Source organism: Trachurus trachurus, assembly GCF_905171665.1.
Source record: "Trachurus trachurus genome assembly, chromosome: 11".
NCBI lineage: Eukaryota > Metazoa > Chordata > Actinopteri > Carangiformes > Carangidae > Trachurus > Trachurus trachurus.
The window spans coordinates 7996053-8020134 of record NC_139904.1 but is presented as its reverse complement, the minus strand read 5'-3'; the positions used below and the strand labels follow the sequence as shown (position 1 = coordinate 8020134).

The 24082-nt window shown below is 38.7% G+C and overlaps 1 protein-coding gene across 1 annotated transcript; it reads left to right on the top strand.

Moving 5' to 3' along the window:
• Positions 1–1688: 1688 nt before the first annotated feature.
• LOC310993509 (uncharacterized protein) lies at positions 1689–23654 on the top strand. Its single transcript, XM_083981872.1, has 11 exons — positions 1689–1906; positions 3447–3719; positions 3811–4101; positions 4307–4591; positions 19471–19743; positions 19945–20235; positions 21372–21656; positions 22262–22399; positions 23187–23229; positions 23446–23487; positions 23578–23654. The coding sequence occupies exons 1-10, from the start codon at positions 1849–1851 to the stop codon at positions 23468–23470; spliced, it is 1962 nt and encodes a 653-aa protein (XP_083837998.1). The 5' UTR covers positions 1689–1848; the 3' UTR covers positions 23471–23487; positions 23578–23654.
• The last annotated feature ends 428 nt before the right edge of the window (positions 23655–24082 follow it).

The following is a 24082-nucleotide window of genomic DNA, read 5'->3' as shown; positions in this document are numbered from 1 at the left end:
AAATGCTAATTAAACCTCATTTTTACAGTCATGTTCCATGGCTCATGACCATAGGCTAGGGTAGCTACAAAGACTGACCAGTAGATCAAGAGCTTTGCCTTTTGACTCGGCTCTCTTTTTCTCACAGCGGTTGCAATACCCCTTTCGCTTAATAAATGACATTTAGATAAAGAAATTAAATGCAATCATGGAGGATCCACCCTAGTGCCTTGAATTTGGTCTTTTAGATATGTGATTGTTAGGAAACACTGGTTTGTCTGTTAAATTAAGGCTTTGCACTGAATTGTATTATCTTTATTTTTTTAATTTTGTGTGTTTTGTGTTTTTTTACTGATAAGCTATATATGAAATATTAAAATGTTTTGTGTGAAATGTATTCATTTACTCGTTTTTGTTGTATTTGCTAAAAAAAAAAAAAACTGCACTTTCTGCTCACTGAAAAGACAAATTAAACATTTTTTCAACAAAGTTGTGAGATTGTGTGTGATTTCATACCTATGCACATTAAACTGTATTTAGGATGTAGCCTAATTAACAATTTGGGGGAGCTGAATTGAAGCTGTAGTCGCTACATGAGTCCCTATATCATTAAAAACTCAATTGTTGTCATTATTTACTGTCAGAATCAAATAATTTAAGACATTAACATCTTCCACAATCTTGAAAGGAAAGCATGTATGGATCAAAATAATTGGTCACAGTCTGACTCATGTGATTTAGCCTACACACTAATAAGTGGCCCTGTGAGGTTTACTTCAAAGGGCAGCTTGCTTCGGAAGATAGACCTGGAAGTTACTCAGTGACCAAGATTCAGCTTTCTTTCTTTTCTTTCCTTTTATTTTGAAAAGTCATCAAGGCCAAGCACAGGTGAAAAAGCCTTTAACCACAAAGAAGGTCAAGAAAAATGTAACCCAAGAAACCATAATAAGTCAATATAACCCAAAATCAAGTACTTTTAATCTTGAAAATAAGTAGAAAATACCCACATTTACAGCACCCCAAATAACTAAATACATTTTAAAGGACTGTTCCATGATGATTTTTAACCTACAACTTTAGCAGCTCCTGTAACAATATCACATTGAATACTCTTTTAAAATACACTACCTTTTTAACTATACTTTTAACACATATGACATTAAATATGACATTTTAGATCAACAGATCCACCTGGTGCAGTCAACCAGTTGCCTCCCGGCTGGGAGAGACACACCCAGACCTGCCGCGACCTGCAGCGCAGCTCAACCACACACTATATTATTATGACAAAAACTATTTCCGGGAATTATATTACTAACATTATGATTGTTATTATTAAAGGCTATTTAAGTATTATTATATTCTTCATGTTGTTGTTTTGTTGGATTCTGTTGTGGTTCTGTTGCCACTCTTGTCTCTATTGTCCTGTGTCATATAGCCTATGTGTTGACTGTGTTAGTCACTCATCTTGCACAACATTTTTTTAAAGAGAGAGAGAGAGAGAGTTTTTTAAACAAGCAAACAAAAAAACCCGAAAATGAACTCGCATTTGAGAAGCTGAGACCACTACTTAACAATATCAATAAAGGACTGATTAAATGAAATTATTAAAGCAGATGATATGACCGATCTAGCAAAAAATAATAATAATAAGTCGTTGACAGTGGGAGGCGTCTTTAGTAGAGCTTCACTTTACGAGCAACATTGAACGCACCACGCAGCTAGACGGTCAGGGCAGTCGACAGAGAAGCAGGAAACGAACCGACGGTTATCGCGGACTGACACGGAGTAAAAGATCCCTGACCTGGGGTCGGGTAAAACGACAAAAAACTGTTTTAGAAGGAGTAAAGAAACGCTGTTCTGGTCACCATGAAGCTTTTCACCGCGATCTTTGTCCTTCTCGGGACAGGATTGACGGTAAACAGCGGTAAGTAAAGACTTTTTGGCCAAGTTAATGTTAATAATGTGCGTCACTTCAAAAGTGAAAGTAAACGGCTGTTGTTGTGACGTCTTTAAAAATTCAGACTTCTGCTTTGTTTTTTTGAGTTGTGAATGTAATTATATCGTCGATAAGTTGTTGACTTGTTTTTAAATGTGTAAGTATTACCTAGTCCTGGTACATGAAACAGCCAAAAAAGAGGAAATTCGTCGAATAAATGTGAAAATAATCTCAAACCAACATGTCGTCGATGCTGCAAACGAAACCAGCGCTACGCGGTCGTTAGCCTCTATGATTTAACTCATTTTGTCTTTGTAAATACTAAATCTAAAACAAGAATATGTTGGATAAGAAATGCAGTAGGCTATATTAACTTACCACAATGGAAAGCAGGGATTGTTTTTGTTTGTTTGAGGATTTACGAAGTAAGTTAGGCTAATTGGTGGAATATCAAAAAGGTTGTCTGTTAAAGTTAATAAATTAGCTAATGATTTCAACTAAAGCTAACGAATACACATGAACCGAAGACAATATGCCAGGATAAACTTTCTAAAGTTTTTTGAAGCAGTCTTGTAGCAGAACGATGACTGGTAGGCTATCAGATGATTAATAGGAATTATTCTAAAAAATATATATTTATTTATTTATTACATTTTCTATGTTCTCAGATTATCACTATTTATTGATTTCAACTGGAACCTGATATTTTAAGATGTTACATGAGCCTTTCTAGGTGTTTTCCGAGTAGCCTACACAAGGAAATGCAACGCCATTACAGTGTTTATTGCCCTTAATAGTCTTTGGCTCAACTTCAAAACACCACCCCTTGACTGTCACTCAGGTGGATGGACAGCATTGTTGAGATATCTCTTATGACTCGTATATAAAGTTAGTAAATTGGCTAATCATTAATGTTTTCAACTATTGTGCACATGAAGTGAAGAAGATATATGTAAGGATAAACTTTTAAAGTCTTTTGAAGCAGTGTTGTAGCGGAAGGATCACTGATATCAGATTATTAATGCAAACTATTTTTCAAAAAAATTACATTCTCTATGTGTTCAAGTTATCACTGCTTGTTCATTTAAACTGGAGTCGTTATAGGTGTTCTGACTACACAAGGAAACCCAACGCCATTACACTGTCCTGTAGTCTTTGGCTTGACTTGTTGCTGACTGCTGCTGAAGTGCACAGACAGCATTGTTGAGATATCTCTTATAACAGGTCACAATCATAACTTTGATTTCCTCATTCTGTGGCACTTGGTGAGGTAAATGTTTGAATAGTTTTAACTTTTCGTTCGATGTTCAACGATTGCACATTGATTAAAATCAAAAAAAAAAAAAGGGAAGTGTCAAGTGTTTTAATTCAACCAGACAGAGCCTAAATATTTGGATGCACTTTCCAAGGTTGTGGTAAAGTAGATACTTAAATGTTCATCCAAAACCTGTGAATCAAATCTATTAGTCCTGATAGATAGACCTTGTGTAATAAATATTTTTTTCTGTTCTTCCTGTGTGATTTCCAGAGAGGCATTCCCTCACTTACATCTACACGGCCCTCTCAAAACCAGTCGAACTCCCTGGTATCCATGATTTCACAGCCATGGGTCTGATGGACGACAGGTTGATCGACTACTTTGACAGTGACCACCAGAAGAAAGTTCCCAAGCAGCCATGGATGAAAGAGAAGCTTGAGGCTGATTACTGGGATAAAGGCACACAGTCCCGCCAGAGCAAGCAGCAGTGGTTCAAAGTCAACATTAAGATCCTGATGGATCGAATGAGACAGAATGAAACTGGTAAGATTATTATAATTATTAATGTGTATGTTTATGTGTTTTTTTTGTTGTTGTTGTTGTTAAAAATGTGTCTTACTGTTCTGTCCTGTAGACATCCATGTCCTTCAGTGGATGCACGGCTGTGAGGGCGACCTTCAGCCTGATGGCAAGTTAAAGTTTGTTCGTGGCATGGACATGTACAGCTATGATGGAGACAACTTCTTGTCCTTCGATGACGCCAACTCTGTCTGGGTGGCTCCAAATAATGCAGCTCTGGAGACCAAGAGAAAGTGGGACAATGTCCAGGTCCTGAAAGAATACACCAAAGGCTACCTGGAGAATGAGTGCATGGATTGGTTGACCAAGTTCATGAGTTATGGAGAGGAACAGCTGAGGAATGCCTGTAAGAAAGATTTCTCTAACAATTAATGATGAATTTGGTAACTTAACTTGGACATCCACAAGGTTGTCTACTTATGGCCATTTCCATAACTATTATATGTGTTAAGGAACGTAAGACCTAGAATCCGTGTTGGAACCCAAATCATAATCAAACTTGAGGGAACACCATATTCAAAAACCATGATCTTGATGTTTTCTCTTTGCAGCTAAACCTGAGATCTACCTGCTTGCAAAGAGCTCAAAGGTTCAGACCAATGTCGTTTTGACGTGCCTGGCAACTGGTTTCCTCCCAAAAGACATCACACTCCGGATCAAAAGGAACGGCCGTATCGTTGAGATCGAAGATGGATTAAAATCCTCAGGTGTTCGTCCAAATGACGACGACACCTTCCAGAGGAGAGACAGCGTGGAGATTCTGAAAAGTGACACGTCTACATACACCTGTAAAATCATCCATGTGGCTTCAGGAGTAAATGTTGAGGCCGAATGGGGTAAGAACATGCTTCTGTTAACATTTCTATATTGAAAAAATGATACGAACTTGCAATATGGACATTATTGCAGAATACTGACTTGTCTGTAATGACTGAAATGTTGGGTTAAATGACCTCACAAACAAAGATTAAATATATGTTCAAAATCAGAACACTCAAGATTGGACATCCATGAAGGAGAATCTACGTTTACTTTCTTTAAGAATTTTCTAACTATAATTTCTATCAGTGACAGCGACTCACCATCAACAATTAGACAAAAAAGACAGGTCAACAGCTGAGGAGAAACAATATACATATTTTATGACATATCCATAATATATAATACTAAATTTAGTCTATCAAATATAAATGATGTTGAATGAAGAAAACTGAACATAATATTAATGTGAATGTTTTCTGTGTTTTAGATCACGTACTGCCTCCAGGGCCTATTGGAATTGGAGTTATCATTGGTGCTGCGTTTGGGGGCGTCTTGGTTCTTGTTGGAGTGGTTCTGGTTGTGTTGCACTGTTGTGGCATTATTGGTAAGTGCAGTACACACACAGTTGTCAATATAATGGGTATACTTAGCCAAAACTAATACAGTTTGATAAAACAGCTAGAATAAATTCTCCTTTTTAAAAAAAATTATTATGTTGAGAAATGACTATATTTTCACTTTTTTTCCACCTTCCTTAACATCAACTTTGAAATCATTTAAATACATTTAAGATAAATTATTTCCTATTTCAGCTATAAGATTATGTAAATGAAAGAGAAGAAGAAAAAAAAACAGCTGTAAAAATTGTTGTCTCTTTGTATGTGTTTGTGTAGACCTTAAGTGCTGGAACAGCGGCGGTTCCTCTGCATCTAGTACCACCTCTGGAGAGAGTCAACCACTCAAAGGTAATAATGCAATGTTAATTAATTAAAACTAAAAGAAGTTATATTTTGCTTATTCTCACTTTATTAATTTGAAGTGGGTTAAATTTGACCAACTTTTTTTTAGCACAATGTATTAAGTGTATTTCGGGTTTATTCTATATTTCCTCTGTATGTTTTTACTGTATTTGTAATTGTATGTGCTGGACTCCAGGGAGAATAGCCATTGCTCATATAATGGAGCAATGGCTAATGGGGATCCTAATAAATAAACAATAATTGCATGTGCAGATAATACATTTATACATAGCAAAATGCCTTTTCTTCCCTGCACAGCTTCGAGTAGTGCTGCCTCTGGTCGCGGTTGTTTGTTCTGCATCAGGGTTAAATTGGCAGCTTTTAGATTAGTCAAAGTGACATGGGTTAAACTGGTTTAAATAAATTATATTTTGGAACCACTGACCTGTAGTCAGGTACAGTGAGTGATTTCCATTCTTCACTTGAATGGAGTTGACAGCCCTGATTTCAGCTATAGAAAAAAACGGATGGACAAATTGGTTTCAAAGTTCTTATGTAGTCATTCATTTTTTCTTTCTATGTGTGTTTATGTAGAACCTCTGGCCGACAACACCTCCACCAAGAAGAAGATAGAAGAAGGTATATTTTGCTTATTCTCACCTTATTAAAGCAGAAGTAAGCGATCCGGTCGTTTTCGCTAATGCTGCGTTCCAGGCAGGCTTTTGAAATCGTAAATTACAGCTTCAAGTCACAACTTACGACTTTGTAGCGTTCCAGGCAACCCACTCATGTTTTTCCGACCTGTTTTACCTGTGAAAGTCACTATAACGGCCACTCGTAACTTCCGACCCGTGAACTCGTACCAGATCAAACTGATACAACTTAACAGGTCGGAAAAACAGGAGTTACGAGTTTCCTTGAACTAGGGATGGGAAATCGGCCCTATATTCAGATCATTCGATCGTGGACACTGTCGATCGCCGATAGGCGATCCAATCGCCGGGGGGATTGGGGGCGGGGTTGCAATTACGTCAGCTTTAAAAAAAAAAAAACTTGCCATATAGTTTGCCATATAGTTCCGTTCATTCATCTCCGCATAGCGCTCACTCTCCGTTATTGTCGTCCACACACACAGACAATCGCGCATGCATGACGCGCGCATCTATGAAGTATTTTGACCCGCCCCACACCACCGCATCTATTTTCACAACCATCCCCGCCGCTATTAAACGTCAGACAGCGGGCTTTTTTTTACTTTGAAAGGGCAGAGGCGCTGTGTTGCCAGTAGCTTGTCAGTGTGGAGCTCGTGAGGAGTGGGAGAGTCACAGTGCAGCGCTGCTCTCTGCTTCAACCCCGCTCTGCTGATGCGCCCAGCCGCCGTCTCACCGGTTCCTTCACACCTCCGCCGGCTTTCTCGTCAACATCAGCGCACCCCTGATAACACACTCTGGACTTCATCATCAGTTTTTTTAATGACCCGCCCACCCCGCACAGCCTGCGCCCGCCGCATGCACCTCCGAAAAAAAGTGAGAAGGAAAAAAAAGGATCAGGAATTAAGAGTTTAATATTCACTCCTCTGTTGCACAGATCCAAGGGCTCTGTATGCAGACATGTTGCTCCACGAAACATTCCTACACAGTAGAGCGCAGGTTCTAGAGATTATTTCTTTAACATCTTATGGCAGTAAATTAATTAAAGATCGCCTTAAAGATCGCCATTTGAAAAAAAAATCACGATCGTCCCTTCGATCGCTGATAGACGATCCGATCGAAAATCACTCCATCCCTACCTTGAACGCACCATAACAGTCCTCGTCCCTGCGTCGCCACATTCACGGCGTCCCTTGGCTGCACACACAGCCCTGCATGCCGTTCTCTCTCCTCATTGGATAAAAACTGTAGGATACGAGAAAAGTTTTCTCCTCGGCTCAGAGCAGAGCAGAGGGACTGACAGACCCGTGTTTCGGTCCAAACACTCTATGTAAGTGATTGCTGTCGGAAGATATAACTATTTAAGACTTATATTAACACAAATATATCACTTACTTCTGCTTTAATATACTTTAATATAGTGGGTTAAATTAGACCAACTTTTTTAGCACAATGTATTAAGTTTATTCTAGATTTTCTCTGTATGTTTTTACTGTATTTGTAATTGTATGTGCTGGACCCCAGGAAGAATAGCCATTGCTCATATAATGAAGCAATGGCTAATATGGATCATAATAAATAAACAATAAACAATTATTTCATGTGCATAGATAATATATTTGTACATAACAAAATACCTTTTCTTCCCTGCACAGCTTCGAGCGAATCTAAGGTAGTGCTGCCTCTGGTCGCGGTTGTTTGTTCTGCATCAGGGTTAAATTGGCAGCTTTTAGATTAGTCAAAGTGACATGGGTTAAAGTGGTTTAAATATATTTTGGAACCACTGACCTGTAGTCAGGCACAATGAGTGATTTCCATTCTTCACTTGAATGCAGTTGAATTAGATTTCAAGATTAAAGCAGAAGTGAGTGATCCGGTCGTTTTCGCTAATGCTGCGTTCCAGGCAGGCTTTTGAAATCATAATTTACAGCTTCAAGTCACAACTTACGACTTTGTAGCGTTCCAGGCAACCCACTCGTGTTTTTCCGACCTGTTTTACCGGTGAAAGTCACTATAACGGCCACTCGTAACTTCCGACCCGTGAAATCGTACCAGTACGTCTTTTTGTAAAGTCTATACCAGATCGAACTGGTACGACTTCACAGGTCGGAAAAATACGAGTTTCCTTGAACGCACCATAACAGTCCTCGTCCCTACGTCGCCACATTCACGGCGTCCCTTGGCTGCACACACAGCCCTGCATGCCGTTCTCTCTCCTCATTGGATAAAAACTGTAGGATACGATAAATGTTTTCTCCTCGGCTCAGAGCAGAGCAGAGTGACTGACAGACCCGTGTTTCTGTCCAAACACTCTATGTAAGTGATTGCTGTCGGAAGATATAACTATTTAACAAAAAAAAACTTTTTTGTTCAGACAGGCTTTCCTAGGTCGTTCCTAGATGTTTTTATTCTCTTTCTGCACTTTCTTCTCCTCCTTTAGCTATTCTTTCTTCTGCTGTTTTTAATCGTGTCTGATTTTAATCGTGTCTGATTTTTCTCTTAGTCTTTTGTTTATTTAGTTTTTTGGTTTCTGTAGCACTTTGAGATTACTTTATGAAAAGTGCTTTACAAATAAAATTTATTATTATTATTATTATTAAGACTTATATTAACACAAATATATCACTTACTTCTGCTTTAAAGCTATAAAAAAAACGGATGGAAAAATTGGTTCTAAAGTTCTTATTGTTTTCTTTCTATGTGTGTTTATGTAGAACCTCTGGTCGACAACACCTCCAAAGCCAGCAACTCCCCTAATGAGCCACTCAAAGGTAATAATGCAATGTTAAAGCAGAACTATGCAGGATTTGGGCTGTAATTATTGTGGCTCAGAGTCACTGTGATGGTTGAGTGACCTATTATGAGGTGAATGGGGTCTAGGCCAATGCGCTCACCCCCCCCACTGGCTGAAAACCGCACTTGCAAGATCAGTCGTCCGTCTCGGTGTCCCAAATCTCATCAATGGATAGAAGTATCGCGAGAAACTGCCTTACGGCAGTACGAGATCAGAACGCAGATGGCCTCATGCATGTCATGAATCGTGATTGGTTTGAGTTCGGAAAGTCGGAGGAAACCATGGAAACACGAAATGTTTGTACTGATGAAGTTCGGCTTGTGGCTAACACGGAGCTAATGCTAACAGACACACACACACCATGGATCTTTTATAAGATAATGTAATGCATCATGACACACACACACACCTTCGCGTTTTGGAACCTTTATTCATGTGTGTGTATGTCTGTGTCTTTGTGCCTGTGTGTGGCCGTATTAGCGTTAGCTCCGTGTTAGCGTTAGCTCCGTGTTAGCGTTAGCTCCGTGTTAGCAGGGCTTAGCAAACCGCTCTCTACCTTCAGCAGTAAACACAAGCACGTGTAAGGGGGGGGGGGTGGAGGAGGTGGTGGCGGCGAGTTTTTTTTTTTTTTTTTACGACAGTGACATGTGCCTACCAGAACTGTGGGGGAGCCCCGGAGAGGGAAAAAAAAGAGAAACCAACGAAGGACGAGCTATTTCTGGCCGACTTGCATAGTTCTGCTTTAAATAAATAAATACTGAATTAAAGTAATAAGGTATTGTTGATGATTCTCACTTTTTAATTTAAAGTGGGTTCACAATTCTAACATTTTTAGAATAATTTTGTGTTCAGATAAGACCAGCACAAAATACTTAAAGTGGACCTATTATGCTTTGCTAGTGCTTGTTACCTGCTACTTAGCTTAGCTTAGGTCCAAGCCTCAGTCTTAGGTCTTAATAGATCCATGGTGTCGACTCGCTCTGCCTGGCTGGCTCTGACGCTGTGCGGCTGTCACGTTATCCATTCTTCTTCGTCAGTCTAAAACAGCAGGCTGCAGCAGCACAGCGCCACTGTTTTGGATCGGCAAAGAAGAACTGTGCCAGAGCTAACGGAGCTAACCAGTAAATAGATTACTAATTAAATATAAATTACATGGTATCGGATCGGTGCCTGGACTGCAGTACTCACCGATACCGATGCCAGCATTTTCGGCAGTATCGGAGCAATTTCCGATACTGGTATTGGTATCAGAACAAGTCTACCTTTAAGGTTTATTACTGCATACGCATATATTCATACATTCTAAAATGCCTTTTCTTTTCTGTCTTTTTTCAAAAGGGTCTCTCGGCAGCTTTAGTGCTGCTGACTCCGGTCATGGTACCCCTGGTAAGTAACTTAGTTGTATGAACAAATGGACAGCAGGATATGGTACATTGATACATGATTGATGATTATTTCAGCAGCAGAGTCATGCACAATTTATTATTAGCAAACAAAAGACACATAAACACACTACCCAGAAAAGGAAGTACTACATCCTAACCTGTAAAACCAACCTATGTGTTCAGATCCAGTCTTTTTTTTCCTCCTCGTGAGTTTTAAGTGGCAGATTTCAGATCGGCAGAAATAAAATTAGCCAAACTGGTTCAAAATTGTTGTATGTGAAGTTGACAGTCCGATAAGATCATGTAAAAGAAAAAGGTGATGTAAAGATCATTTCAAATATATTGACTGCAGTCATCAATTTTTCCTTTATGTATGTGTTTGTGTAGATCCTCAGAGTGACAACACCAGTGACAACACCAGCAACGCCTCCAATGGAAGTGATCCGTCCAATGGTAATCATGCGGTTACATTATTGAATACTGTATTAAACTAATAAGGTATTTTTTATTGATTCTAACCTTATTGATTTGAACCCCGAGCTCAAATGTAACTTAGGCCACGTCCACACGAAAACACTGCTTCACCCAAAACGATCTTTTCCTTGTTTGGTTTGAAAAAAATCTCTGTAAACACGGCATCGTTTCAGAAATATCTGCGTCCACACGGATCCACTGAAGACAACCCGAAACGCTGTAGCGCTGCCACACGTAAACACTTAAAACAGAGAAGAAGACGGAAAGTCCCCCGCTGTATTCAAACTCAAACATGGGATTAAATGTGGACAGGGAGTCGTGTCAGAGTAAATAGTGACGATCAGTGATGATTAAACAGATGTGATTCAGCCGCAGCGTCTGAGCAAACATGACGGTAGTCGGCCGCTGTTGTTGTTATGTCCATAGACTGTGTAGTACTGTACTGTGTGTCTCAGGTTACAGGTAGAGCAGTGGGGGATATGACATCATAGTTTCAGAAAAAACAGTTTTGGGCGTCCAGACAAAAACGCTGGGGCAGCGTTTTCAGATTTTCCCCCTCTGGGACCCATTTCCAAAAAATACTGTTCTCACCCCCCGAAAATGTCGTATCCGCGACGCCGAAACAATAAAATATTTATACAGATTCAAAAAGCCGTATCCGTCTGGACAGGGCCTTTTTTGTTCTCTATATATGTTTGCTATTCTTTCAAAAGTACTTATTGCACCTGCCTCTCTGTATGTGTTTGTTTAGGCTCTCAGTCCAATGGATCCAGTACAGCTAGTACCGCCTCTGAAGAAACTGCTGTGCGCATAGGTAATGTAGCTACATAATTGAATAGTGTATTCAAATAATAAAGTATTTTTGGTTGATTCTCACCTTGATAATTTGAAGTAGGTTCAGAATTTCTACATTTAAATTAGTAGTGTCTTTAATAAGACCAAAGTCTTTCCAAGCACATGGTTTGGAATTTCTTTTGGATTTATTGCTGCATCTGCATACATATAAATACCACAATGCCTTTACTTTTCTGCACAGCTTCAGCATCGTCTCCCAGCAATGGTAGCAGCGAAGAGACTGGTAAGCATCATAGTTGTATGAACGATATGTCACTCCAAAATTGCCTAATAGATAGAGAAAGATGTAACACATCTGTTTACTTTTCTTTAGTTTAAGTTTAGTGTAGTCGGGCACAGTGAGTGATTTCCATTCTTCACTTGAATGGAGTTGACAGCCCTGATTAAAGCTATAAAAAAAACGGATGGAAACATTGGTTCTAAAGTTCTTATTGTAGTCATCAATTTTTTCTTTCTATGTGTTTATGTAGAACCTCTGGTCGACAACACCTCCAAAGCCAGCAACTCCCCTGATGAGCCACTCAAAGGTAATAATGCAATGTTAAATAATTAAATACTGAATTAAAGTAATAAGGTATTGTTGATGATTCTCACTTTTTAATTTAAAGTGGGTTCACAATTCTAACATTTTTAGAATAATTTTGTGTTCAGATAAGACCAGCACAAAGTACTTAAAGTGGACCTATTATGCTTTGCTAGTGCTTGTTACCTGCTACTTAGCTTAGTTTAGGTCCGAGCCTCAGTCTTAGGTCTGGGTGGCTCCAAATAGTGCAGCTCTGGAGACCAAGAGAAAGTGGGACAATGTCCAGGTCCCGAAAGAATACACCAAAGGCTACCTGGAGAATGAGTGCATGGATTGGTTAACCAAGTTCATGACTTATGGAGAGAAACAGCTGAAGGCTGAAACAGCTGAAGGCTGAAACAGCTGAAGGCCGCCGAAACAATAAAATATTTATACAGATTCAAAAAGCCGTATCCGTCTGGACAGGGCCTTTTTTGTTCTCTATATATGTTTGCTATTCTTTCAAAAGTACTTATTGCACCTGCCTCTCTGTATGTGTTTAGGCTCTCAGTCCAATGGATCCAGTACAGCTAGTACCGCCTCTGAAGAAACTGCTGTGCGCATAGGTAATGCAGCTACATAATTGAATAGTGTATTCAAATAATAAAGTATTTTTGATCTGATCATTTGAAGTAGGTTCAGAATTTCTGCATTTAAATTAGTAGTGTCTTTAATAAGACCAAAGTCTTTCCAAGCACATGGTTTGGAATTTCTTTTGGATGTATTGCTGCATCTGCATACATATAAATACCACAATGCCTTTCCTTTTCTGCACAACTTCAGCATTGTCTCCCAGCAATGGTAGCGGCGAAGAGACTGGTAAGCATCGTAGTTGTATGAACGATATGTCACTCCAAAATTGCCTAATAGATAGAGAAAGATGTAACACATCTGTTTACTTTTCTTTAGTTTAAGGGTCCAGGCAACAGGAACTCAAGCCAGAAGAATCATCACCTCAAGAAATGGGACAGTGCTCACATGATTTTAAGCTTCTACAAATATCAACCAATCTACCAGATTGACAGTGGGTAGAAATTAAAAGGGGACCATGAAAGAAATTAAATTGGCAAATAACAATCAAAAAGAAGAGGATGTATGTAAATAGGCGCATTGTCCTCTGGATTTCTAGAGGGTTTTGAAACTACTGTCTCAACATTTAAGAATGACAATAGGAATTTCCAAGGGGAAAAAGGATATACTGATATAGGAATGGGACTTGTAATTGACGGTTGCATTATGTTGCTAAAGTGAAAACGTTTTTCAACCTTGGGGGCAGGGGTTGTGTTAGTTAAAAGAGGGAGGTTATATCAAGGGCTCAAAGTCCTGGTAATATACAGTACATGTATCTCTACTGAGGCCTTAATAAAGCAGATAGAGATAAATAGAAGAAGAAAGACGAAATGCAATCAGGGAGGATGACCTAAGTGCCTTTATTGTGATCTATTAAGTACAAGATATACTGTGTGATGGGTTATATGGTGAATTAAGGTTTTAGTCTCAACTGTGATTTTTTACTTGATATCTTTTTTGTTGTCTCTATCATTGGTCGATTAGCTTTGTGCTTTTAGAATCTAAAGTAAGTAACATTTATTTGTATAGCACTTTTCAGGGAGAGAACTCGCAAAGTGCTTTACGGGGTTAAAATACCCTGCCAAATATGTAAGGTTGGTTTGTGAAACTTGACACTTACATTTTTTTCTTTTCTTTTTTTATAAACAGATTTTCTCTATTTTGCTAAAAAGAAAAAATTGCACTTTGCATTAGTCTATTTGTGTAAGAAATCAGAATACCAAAATCTGCTAAGATGTATCATAGTTATATCAGTGTGTGACATGTGACATAAAATGTGTTGGTTTTACCTAAAAAGTTGAAAATAAATGGAATAGAATCAAGGCAATAATAACTTTTTGTGGACCAAAAACAGTTAAGGAGTGACATTGTCTTAATTCAGGGTTGTGTACATTTTCCTTTAAAATGACAAAATTGAACACTATTTAGATGATCTCATCTGTTTGTTATAAAATGTGTGTGATTTCATGCCTATGCAAATTAAATTAAATAAAGGATGTAAATGATTTGTGGAAACCTGAATTGAAGTTGTGTGTTTAATTAGCTGTATTTTAGAGGTTTGAGGTGTTTTTGTGAAGGAAAAGCAATCAATTGAACTCTTGAGTCAGTTTCTATTCAGCTAACCTGCTCCAAGTCGCGGCTGTTTACCAATTTGTTCACCACGGTCTGACTTGTCATGCAGGTCGTCCACTGGGTCCCTACACTGAACATTCACTGTTCGCTAACCACTGTAAAAAAAAAAAAAAAAAAAAAAACTGAAACTGATGAGGAAGAATCATGGCTCTAATACATCCATGGGAAGAATCATTGGTGTTGTTCATGTGAGTTTTACAAAAAGAAAATTTTGATCAGGGTTAAAAAATAGTGAATTATACGGACTGTTATATGTATACTGTATATGTTTAGTATACTCTATATCTTTCAGACCTGTTTCCCTGCTGGGCTGCAAGTAGCTGGCAGAGGTGGGAGTTGCAAGTCCAAGTAGAGTCTCAAGTCTTTGCTCTCAAGTCCAAGTCCTAAGATTTTTGTTTCGAGTCCCAACCAAGTCCAAAGATTTTTGTTTTGAGTCCCAAACAAATCAATTATAATTAATGATACGTAAAGGTCATGACCACGCCTCAATTGTTAAGTTATATTTTATTGTTAAAGCAGAAGTAAGTGATCCGGTCGTTTTGGCTAATGCTGCGTTCCAGGTAGGCTTTTGAAACCGTAAATTACGGCTTCAAGTCACAACTTGGCGTTCCAGGCAACCCGGAAATCGTGTTTTTCCGACCTGTTGCCTGTGAAAGTGCACTTAGACCTTTTCAGAGAGTATAAACAAATACAGGTGTTATATACATTTATTACCAAGGATACTAATTAAGGCTCCATTCCATTTAGTGTACCAGAGCGTTTTCTAATGAGCCACACCTGTCTTTGTTTATACTCTCTGAAAAGGTCTATAACGGCCACTCGTAACTTCCGACCCGTGAATAATACATCCATGGTGAACTCGTACCAGATCGAACTGAACTCAGAAAAACACGAGTCACGGGCTGCCTTGAACGCACCATAACGTCTTGTCAGCCGATGGAGTTAGCAGCCCCCGCCCTCGTCATGGATCTATTGGTCCTCGTCCCTACGTCACCACATTCAGACGCATCCCTTGGCTGCACACACAGCCCTTTATGTCGTTCTCTCTCCTCATTGGATAAAAATTGTATGATACAAGAAAAGTTTTCTCCTCGGCTCAGAGCAGAGCAGAGTGACTGACAGACCCGTGTTTCGGTCGAAACACTCTATGTAAGTGATTGCTGTCAGAAGATATAACTATTTAAGACTTATATTAACACAAAAATATCGCTTACTTCTGCTTTAATGTTCTGCCACTTATTCATCTGTTTATTTTTATTAATATTCTATTGTGATATGCTTTGTCAATATGCCTTCTCATGCCGTTCTATATAGAAGATCTCTGGCTGGCTGCTACAGTATAACATTGATGTGACACTTTAAAATATTTTAATATTCGTGCTTGCTGCATGTGACTTGACTTGAATTTCAAGTCAAGAGGGTTAAGTCCAAGTAGAGTCTCAAGTCTTTGGCATCAAGTCCCAAGCGAGTCCAAGTCTTTTTTTGATTTGATCAAGCAAGTCTTAAGTCATCAAAATCGGGACTCGAGTCCAAGTCAAGTCAAGTCTCAAGTCCCCACCTCTGGTAGCTGGTAGTCGGTAAGGGGATAGTTCAACATACCAGATATTTTTAACTTACATTTACTCAGTTTGTGTTTTTATGGATTTAATAAAGTGTTTGAAACATATAAAAACAGTCCATATCACACCCACATCTAAACAATATAAAAATTTAAAACAGGGCCTCATATCAGCCTCCTTTGTTTCCCTGCATGTCAGCATGGAGAGAGGTGCACACCTGCCTCACTCCCCCGGCCGAACCAACAGACACACAACACTTGTTCCTTCTGCATGTAGACCTATTTCTACCCGCCTCTTAAATTTTGCACCTCCCCTCTCCTACTCAGTGCCACCTGCCACATAGATAGCCTGTGAAAAATTGAAGGTTCACCAAAAACAAAAACAACAAAGACGTGAGTAAAGAACCTCCAAGCTCAAAAAGACAACGTGGAGTTTGTTCTTATACCACTGAACCACACTGTAGATCAGGGGTCGGCAACCTTTGTGACATGGACTGCCAGTTTGAAATTTCCTTGTCAATGTGTGCCACTACAATAAAACAATGTGACACAAAATACAAGAACAACATAACTGGAATTTAATAAAATCGTAATCGTAAAAATTGTATACCTATATGGATAGATAAAATCATTTAATCTATATAGCCCACATCTAACCATATTTTGAAGATATTTTCCCATTATTCACAACAGGGGGATCCAACACTGCTTTTCAGCCTATTAAAACATTTTGCAGTGCGAGGAAAATGCAGAATCCAGAAAAAAAATCTATCATATGAAACAGCCACAACATTTCACAGACCTGGACAATCCCTGGACAGTATGAGTGACAGACAAACAGGCGATCATTTAACAGCTGTGTAGTTGGGTTGCAGCGTCATCGTCAGGTTTATTGATACACTGCACTCTGACTCGTGAGCTGGTAGCGGTGAGAAATTTAGCGGTGGAGGTGCCAGCGTGCCAGTGATCATGCCGCGGCGTGGCACGCGTGCCAAAGGCTGCCGACCCCTGCTGTAGATGGTTTGCTTTATATTTTCAAAAATACCCATTAGCCACCTGCCAACATCCACAGTTAAGAAGGAGTCAAAAAGCCAACAGAGAAGTCAGAAATAGCCTACTGTACTGTCCAGTGTTGAGTATAGTTACTTTGAAAATTAAATGATTAGGCTACATTACAACATTGCTGTTAATTAAAACTAATTTGTACGTTACTGCATTAGCCTACCTATGAATTTGAAGCGTTCGAACACTGATAAGCATATTAACCTTTCTGAGTAAAGTCAATCCACCCCTCACCCGTCCCTGAAATCTCATGCAATATATCACTTTACAGGCAGCATTGGACGCACTGTCAGTCTTATCTGTTATCTTATTATCTGACCAACGGTCAGGTAGTTGATAGCAGCAGGAAACAGACCAGTCGTTGGACGGCACGGAGTAAAGATCCCTGACCTTGAGTCGGGTAAAATGCTAAAAAAAAAAAAAAAAAGAATAAGAAGAAAGTTTTAGAAGGAGTAAAGAGACGCTAAACTGAAAACACAATGTTTTTCATCGCAATCTTTGTCCTTCTCGGGACAGGATTGATGGTTAACAGCGGTAAGTGAAGACTTTTTGGCCACGTGAAAGTGAAAGTAAACGGCAGTTGTCACGTCTTTAAAATTTCAGGCTTCTGCTTTGTTTTTTGAGTTGAGGATGTAATGATATTGACAATAAGTTGTTGACTTGTTTTGAAATGTAAGTAGCCTATTCACTAAATTACACAGCCAGAGAAGAGGGAATTAATCAGGCTAATGTGCATTTTTCATGGGCCCTGTTTTAGAAAGTATCCCTTCAGGGCCGTGCACGAGACCGGCATTAAGTTAGTTTAATATTCAACATTCATTTGACCTAGGCCTATCAAAAATACAAACCTATTATGCGCTTCAACCATTTGAGTGAATGATGTCAAACCAACTGTGCAGCATACAGATTCCTCATTTACCACAAGGCTTATTTTTCAAATATATCTTTTTGTAATTTTCTTTACAATTAAAATAAATAAATGAAATTATTATGCTCCTTGACCTTTTGACCTCAAGATGTCAAACCAACTATATAACACCCTCAATTTGGAAAAAATAACTTATAATAGTAATAAATAGTGTGTTATGCAGTTGGTTTGACATCTTGAGGTCAAAAGGTCAAGAAACATAATCATTTTATTAGGGTCCGGACACTATTGTGTTTCTAGGAATTCTTCTTCTTCTTTCTTCTTCTTTAGGGTCTGGAATTCTTTCTTTCTTCTTCAGAGTGGGAAGTCATACTTCCCATGGGTGAAAACTCACCAAACTTTACAGAAATGTCCGGCCCCGTGCCAGATATCTTAAATTTAAAAACTTAAAAAAAAAAAAAACCTAGAAAATCAACAGTACATGCTACAGTGTTGAAACTTTCACCAAACTGTAGCCCCAATACTGCTAAAACTGTTGTCCACTTAAACTCATACAAATTATGAAGTCCATCACTCAAACTTGCTAGAGAGCATCTCCAGACTGCCCCCCCACCCCCACCCCCGTCGGATAGTCCGACTCTGACCACCACCATGGTCTCCTGAAACCCTGTGAGAAACACTGAGATACACCAAAAAAGGTTTTCTGCTGTGGTTTTCAGGCTGCCTCCAGAGATGAGCAGCTCCTGCTGGTTTGTGTGCTCTCACTGCTCTGACATTTTTTCGAAGACCTGGTCATACTGTTTGAAGTAATTAGAGGGCCTCCGGTCTTTGTGATGGTAGCCAGTGTTGTCCTGCAAAGTATTCTCCTCCACAGCAGGGTTGAAATTAAAGTGATAAAGAAAAAAGAGGTATCGTTGAGTGCACTTTCAGCTGAACAGGTTCAGTAGTTTGGCAAATCAAGGTTTTAAGTTTGTTTGTGTGTGTGTGTGTGTGTGTACACTAATATCCCTTTCCAGGCATTTACACCATAAATATCACAGCTCTAGGTTTCACGTGCTTCTTATCCATAATGGAGGGTGGGGGCCGTCACTTTGTCCCTCTGGCTCCTCAAAAGCTGATCTATCCTTCTGTGAGCTTTCACCTTCCTGCCTTCCTCCACCTCATCTCCTGACAGCTCTAAGTCTGACTTGCCTTTCACAATTCTGAGTAAAATTATCTCTGCCTCCTGAAGTATGGACATTTTTTTTTTTTTTTTTTTAAACAGACCTTAGTAAGACGTGCTGTCCCCTTCAAAGCACACTGAATTAAGGTTGTGTTTTGACAGTTAAAATTATTATACATTGCAGAAATCTTATTAAATTGAAGTTAAGGCACTCATATTGAAGAAACCACTTGATTAGTATGAACAGAAACATGATATCTGCAACAACAAAAAAAAGATCTCTTAAATCCCTTACTGCCATAACATGTGGATGCTGTTATTCCCGTCATTTTGAAAGACAGTGCATGTGGTTTGTGTCACTCCCCGTCCCCGACAACTGTGACAGTGTTAATAAATATTTGTCTGTCCTGTGTGATTTCCAGAGAGACATTCCCTCACTTACATCTACACGGGCCTCTCCAAACCAGTCAGTCTCCCTGGTATCCATGAGTTCACGGCCATGGGTCTGATGGACGACAGGTTGATCGACTACTTTGACAGTGAGAACCAGAAGAAAGTTCCCAAGCAGCCATGGATGGAAGAGAGGCTTGATCCTGATTACTGGGAGAAAGGCACACAGTCCCGCCAGAGCAAGCAGCAGTTTTTCAAATTCAACATTAAAATCCTGATGGATCGAATGAGACACAATGAAACAGGTAAGATGTGGGCAATGTGAGGGGCTGTTGATGATTCACTTGTAACTTTTGCTACATTTATTGAAACCAACATGGTTTTTATGAGATTTTGAAATGTGTCTTGTAGGTGACTTTACTTCAGTGTTTATCCAGAAAACCTCTGCAGCATCTTATACTGTGATGTGTATGTTTATGTGTTTGTCTTACTGTTCTGCCCCATAGGCCTCCATGTCCTTCAGTGGATGCACGGCTGTGAGGGCGACATTCAGCCCGACGGCAAGTTAAAGTTTGTTCGTGGCATGGACACGTACAGCTATGATGGAGACGACTTCGTGTCCTTCGATGTCACCAACTCTGTCTGGGTGGCTGCAAATTCTGCAGCTCTGGAGACCAAGAGGAAGTGGGACAATGTCCAGCTCCTGAAAGAATACACCAAAGGCTACCTGGAGGATGAGTGCATGGATTGGTTGAACAAGTTCATGAGTTATGGAGCGGAACAGCTGAAGGCTGCCTGTAAGAAATATGTGGCAACATTTTCCATCAGCAAACACTATAATTGATATTAAGTATTATTTTATGTAATCCATATCTTTTTAAAACGTAGAATCCATTTAGGAGCCAAAATCATAATCAAACTTGGGGGAACACCATATTCATAAACCGTGATCTTGAAAATGGTATTGGAAAATATGAATGTATAGAATAGTTGAAATAAAATAATAAATCAATCAGACTCTATTTATAGAGCAATGAAAATATAGCACAAAGTGCTTTACACCATAAAAGCAGACAAAACGAAGCAAAAATAAAACCCAAAGTCACGCAATTACACACACACACACACACACACACACACACACACACACACACACACACACACACTCATTTATAGAGTTTGAAAGAAGGCAACTGAAGCGCTATCTTACTCTCAACAATTTGCCGTGAGGAAACACCAGGGACTGGCTAAAACCAAATAAATAAAATGAGCTAAAATTTAGCATAAGTGAAAGAACATGATAAAAATAACTAAAATTATAAAAATAGATAAATAAATAAAGACAAATTAAAAATAAATAAATAAATAAACAGTAAAATTTGAGAAATAAAAGGATAGGAAAACTAATAAAATAGTAAAACCTGGTAAGTAAAATCTAATCAAAAGCCAAGCTGAAAAGGTGTGTCTTAAGTTTATTCTTAAAAATATTCACATTCGCAACTGCTCTCAGGTCTTCAGGAAGGCTGTTCCACAGTCGTGAGCCGTAATAACAAAAGTTATAGTTGTAACTTTAGGTTTTAACAAAAGGTCTCTATCTGAAGACCTGAGTTCTGGATGGCTCATAAGTTAAAAGCAAATCTGACAGATAAGAAGGACTAAGACCATTAAGAGCTTTAAAAACCAAAAAAAGAATCTTAAAATTGATCCTGAAGTACATGCAGGGACTTTAAAATCTGTGTAATGTGAGCTCTCTTGCTAGTCTTCATTAGCACACGTGCAGCTGAGTTTTGGAGTAGTTGTAATGGTGTGATATTCTTTTTAGGAAGACCAGAAAGAAGAGCATTGCAATAATCAATCCTACAGGTAAAATAAATAAATAAAATACTAAAGACACCATGCAAACAGGAACTCACCTAATGTTTTCTCCTTCCAGCTCCACCTGAGATCCACCTGTTTGCAAAGAGCTCAGTGGTTAAGACCAATATCATTTTGACGTGCCTGGCAACTGGTCTCCTCCCAAAAGACATCACACTGCAGATCAAAAGAAACTGCCGTATCTTTGGGATCGAAGATGGATTAAAATCCTCAGGTGTTCGTCCAAATGAAGACGACACCTTCCAGAGGAGAGACAGCGTGGAGATTTTGAGAAGTGACAAGTCTGCATTCACCTGTGAAATCATCCATACGGCTTCAGGAGTAAATGTTGAAAGGTCGTGGGGTAAGAACATGCTTCTTACTGTATGTCAACATTTCTGTATTGAAGAAATTATAAAAACTGTAAATTAAATTAGGTTTGCAATATGGACATTATTGCAGAATATACTGACAACATGTCTGTAATGACTGAAATGTTGATTCAAATGACCTCACCAACTAAGGTAAATATTTTCAATGCCAGCAGACGAGATCTCTGAAGGATAATCTATCTTTAACCAAAATTTGACAGGGACTTGCCATCGGTAAACATGCCAGTGTAGCCACAGGAAATAAACCAAACAAAATGGTTTAACTCATGACCAAACCTATGCTAATCAGATCCAAGTTAGACAACCAGATGTGTTTCTTTATTGAGCAGACTAAAACCATACATTTCTCTTTTGGTTTACTCTCAGTAAATCTTCCTGGGAGGTTGCTATGTCAGCAGTTACAGTTGTGCACACTGGCATAAGGAGAAACATTATATCATAATTCATTTAATTAAATCTTAGTATCATCGTCTTTTAAGAGCTACACATCCATAGTAAATTGAGTCTTTCAAATAGAAATAATGTTGAATGAAGAAATCTGAACATAAAACAAATGAGGATGTTTTCTGTGTTTTAGATCACAAAATTGTTGATCCAGAGTCTGAAGGAGATGGAATCATCATTGATGCAGCTGTGGGTGCGGTGGTCTTCTTGGTTGGTGTTGCTCTTGGTTTTGGTGGACGGTCTTTGTTCTTTAGGAATCGCCGAACTGGTGGTAGGTGCAATGCACACACATTTGTCAATATAATGGCTACACAGGTCCAGGTTGATAAAACAACGAGAATAAATTCTCCTTTTTTCAAGTTCTATGATGTTCAGACCACATGATTCATATCTGTGGATAACGAGGGATGTTACAAAAACCTCTTAATAAATTGCAAAGCAAATGTCGGCTATGCAATGTAGCAGCAGTTTAGTTTCTACATTACCTATTTTCTTTAAAGCAAAACATGAATTTCTAAAACAACAGTTTTTTTCTGTCTTAATGTTGTAAGTAAGTAAGTAAGTAAATTTAATTTATATAGCACTTTTCATAGATAAAATCACAAAGTGCTTTACAACAAGGATAAAATGCAATAAAATACAGTATACAGAGATCACAAACAAAATATACATAACAGCACAATTACAGGTAACTTTACAGAGGCCCCACAACGTCAACATCAGTTGAAAGCCTGTCTAGTTCTTTCTTAAAACCTTCAGTGGACTCTATGCTGCGTAAGGTCGATGGTAGAGCATTCCAAAGGCGAGGGGCACAGGCCTGGAAAGAGCAGTCACCTCGTGTTTTAAAACGGGTGCGGGGGACCATCAAGAGTTTTCTGGTCTGATGACCTTAGTGAACGTCGGGGGGAATAGGGTGTGTTGTGTTTAATGACAGGTCCTGCCAGGGAAAGAGACATCTATGCCCTAGGTAAGAAAAACAAGTTCTGATCTGGATCAAACGTGACTCAATCAGGAGGAAAATACTAATTGCACCTGCCTCTCTGTATGTGTTTGTTTAGGCTCTCAGCCCAGTGGATTCAGTGCATCTACCGCCTCTGATGGGTAATCATGCAGTTACACAATTGAATAGTGTATTAAAGTAATAAACTATTTTTTGTTGATTCTCACCTTATTTATTTGAAGTGGGTTCAGAATTTCTACATTTAAATAAGTAGTATCTTTAATAAGACCAAATAAAAGTCCATGTGCGTCTGGATTTTCAGTGGATTTATTCCTGCATCTATATGAATACCACAATGCCTTTCCTTTTCTGCACAGCTTCAGCATCGTCTCTCAGCAATAGTAGTGGTGGAGAGAGTGGTAAGCATCGTAGTTGTATGAACAATATGTCACACCAAAATTGCCTGATAGATAGAGAAAGATGTAACACATCTGTTTACTTTTCTTTAGTTTAAGGGTCCAGGCAACAGGAACTCAAGCCAGAAGAATCATCACCTCAAGAAATGGGACAGCGCTCACATGATCTTAAGCTTCTGCAAATACCAACCGATCTACCAAATTGAAAAATCTTCTTTTTTTATAAACAGATTTTCTCTATTTTGCTAAAAAGAAAAATTGCACTTTGCATTAGTCTATTTGTGTAAGAAATCAGAATATCAAAATCTGCTAAGATGTATCGTAGTCATATCAGTGTGTGACATGTGACATAAAATGTGTTGGTTTTTACCTAAAAAGTTAAAAAAAATTAATAGAATAGAATCAAGGCAATAATAACTTTTTATGGACCAAAAACAGTTAAGCAGTGACATTGTCTTAATTCAGGGTTGTGTACAGTTTCCATGATGAAATTGAACACAATTCAGACGGCATCATCTGTTTGTTATAAAATGTGTGTGATTTCATGCCTATGCAAATTAAATAAAATAAAGGATGTAAATGATTTGTGGAAACCTGA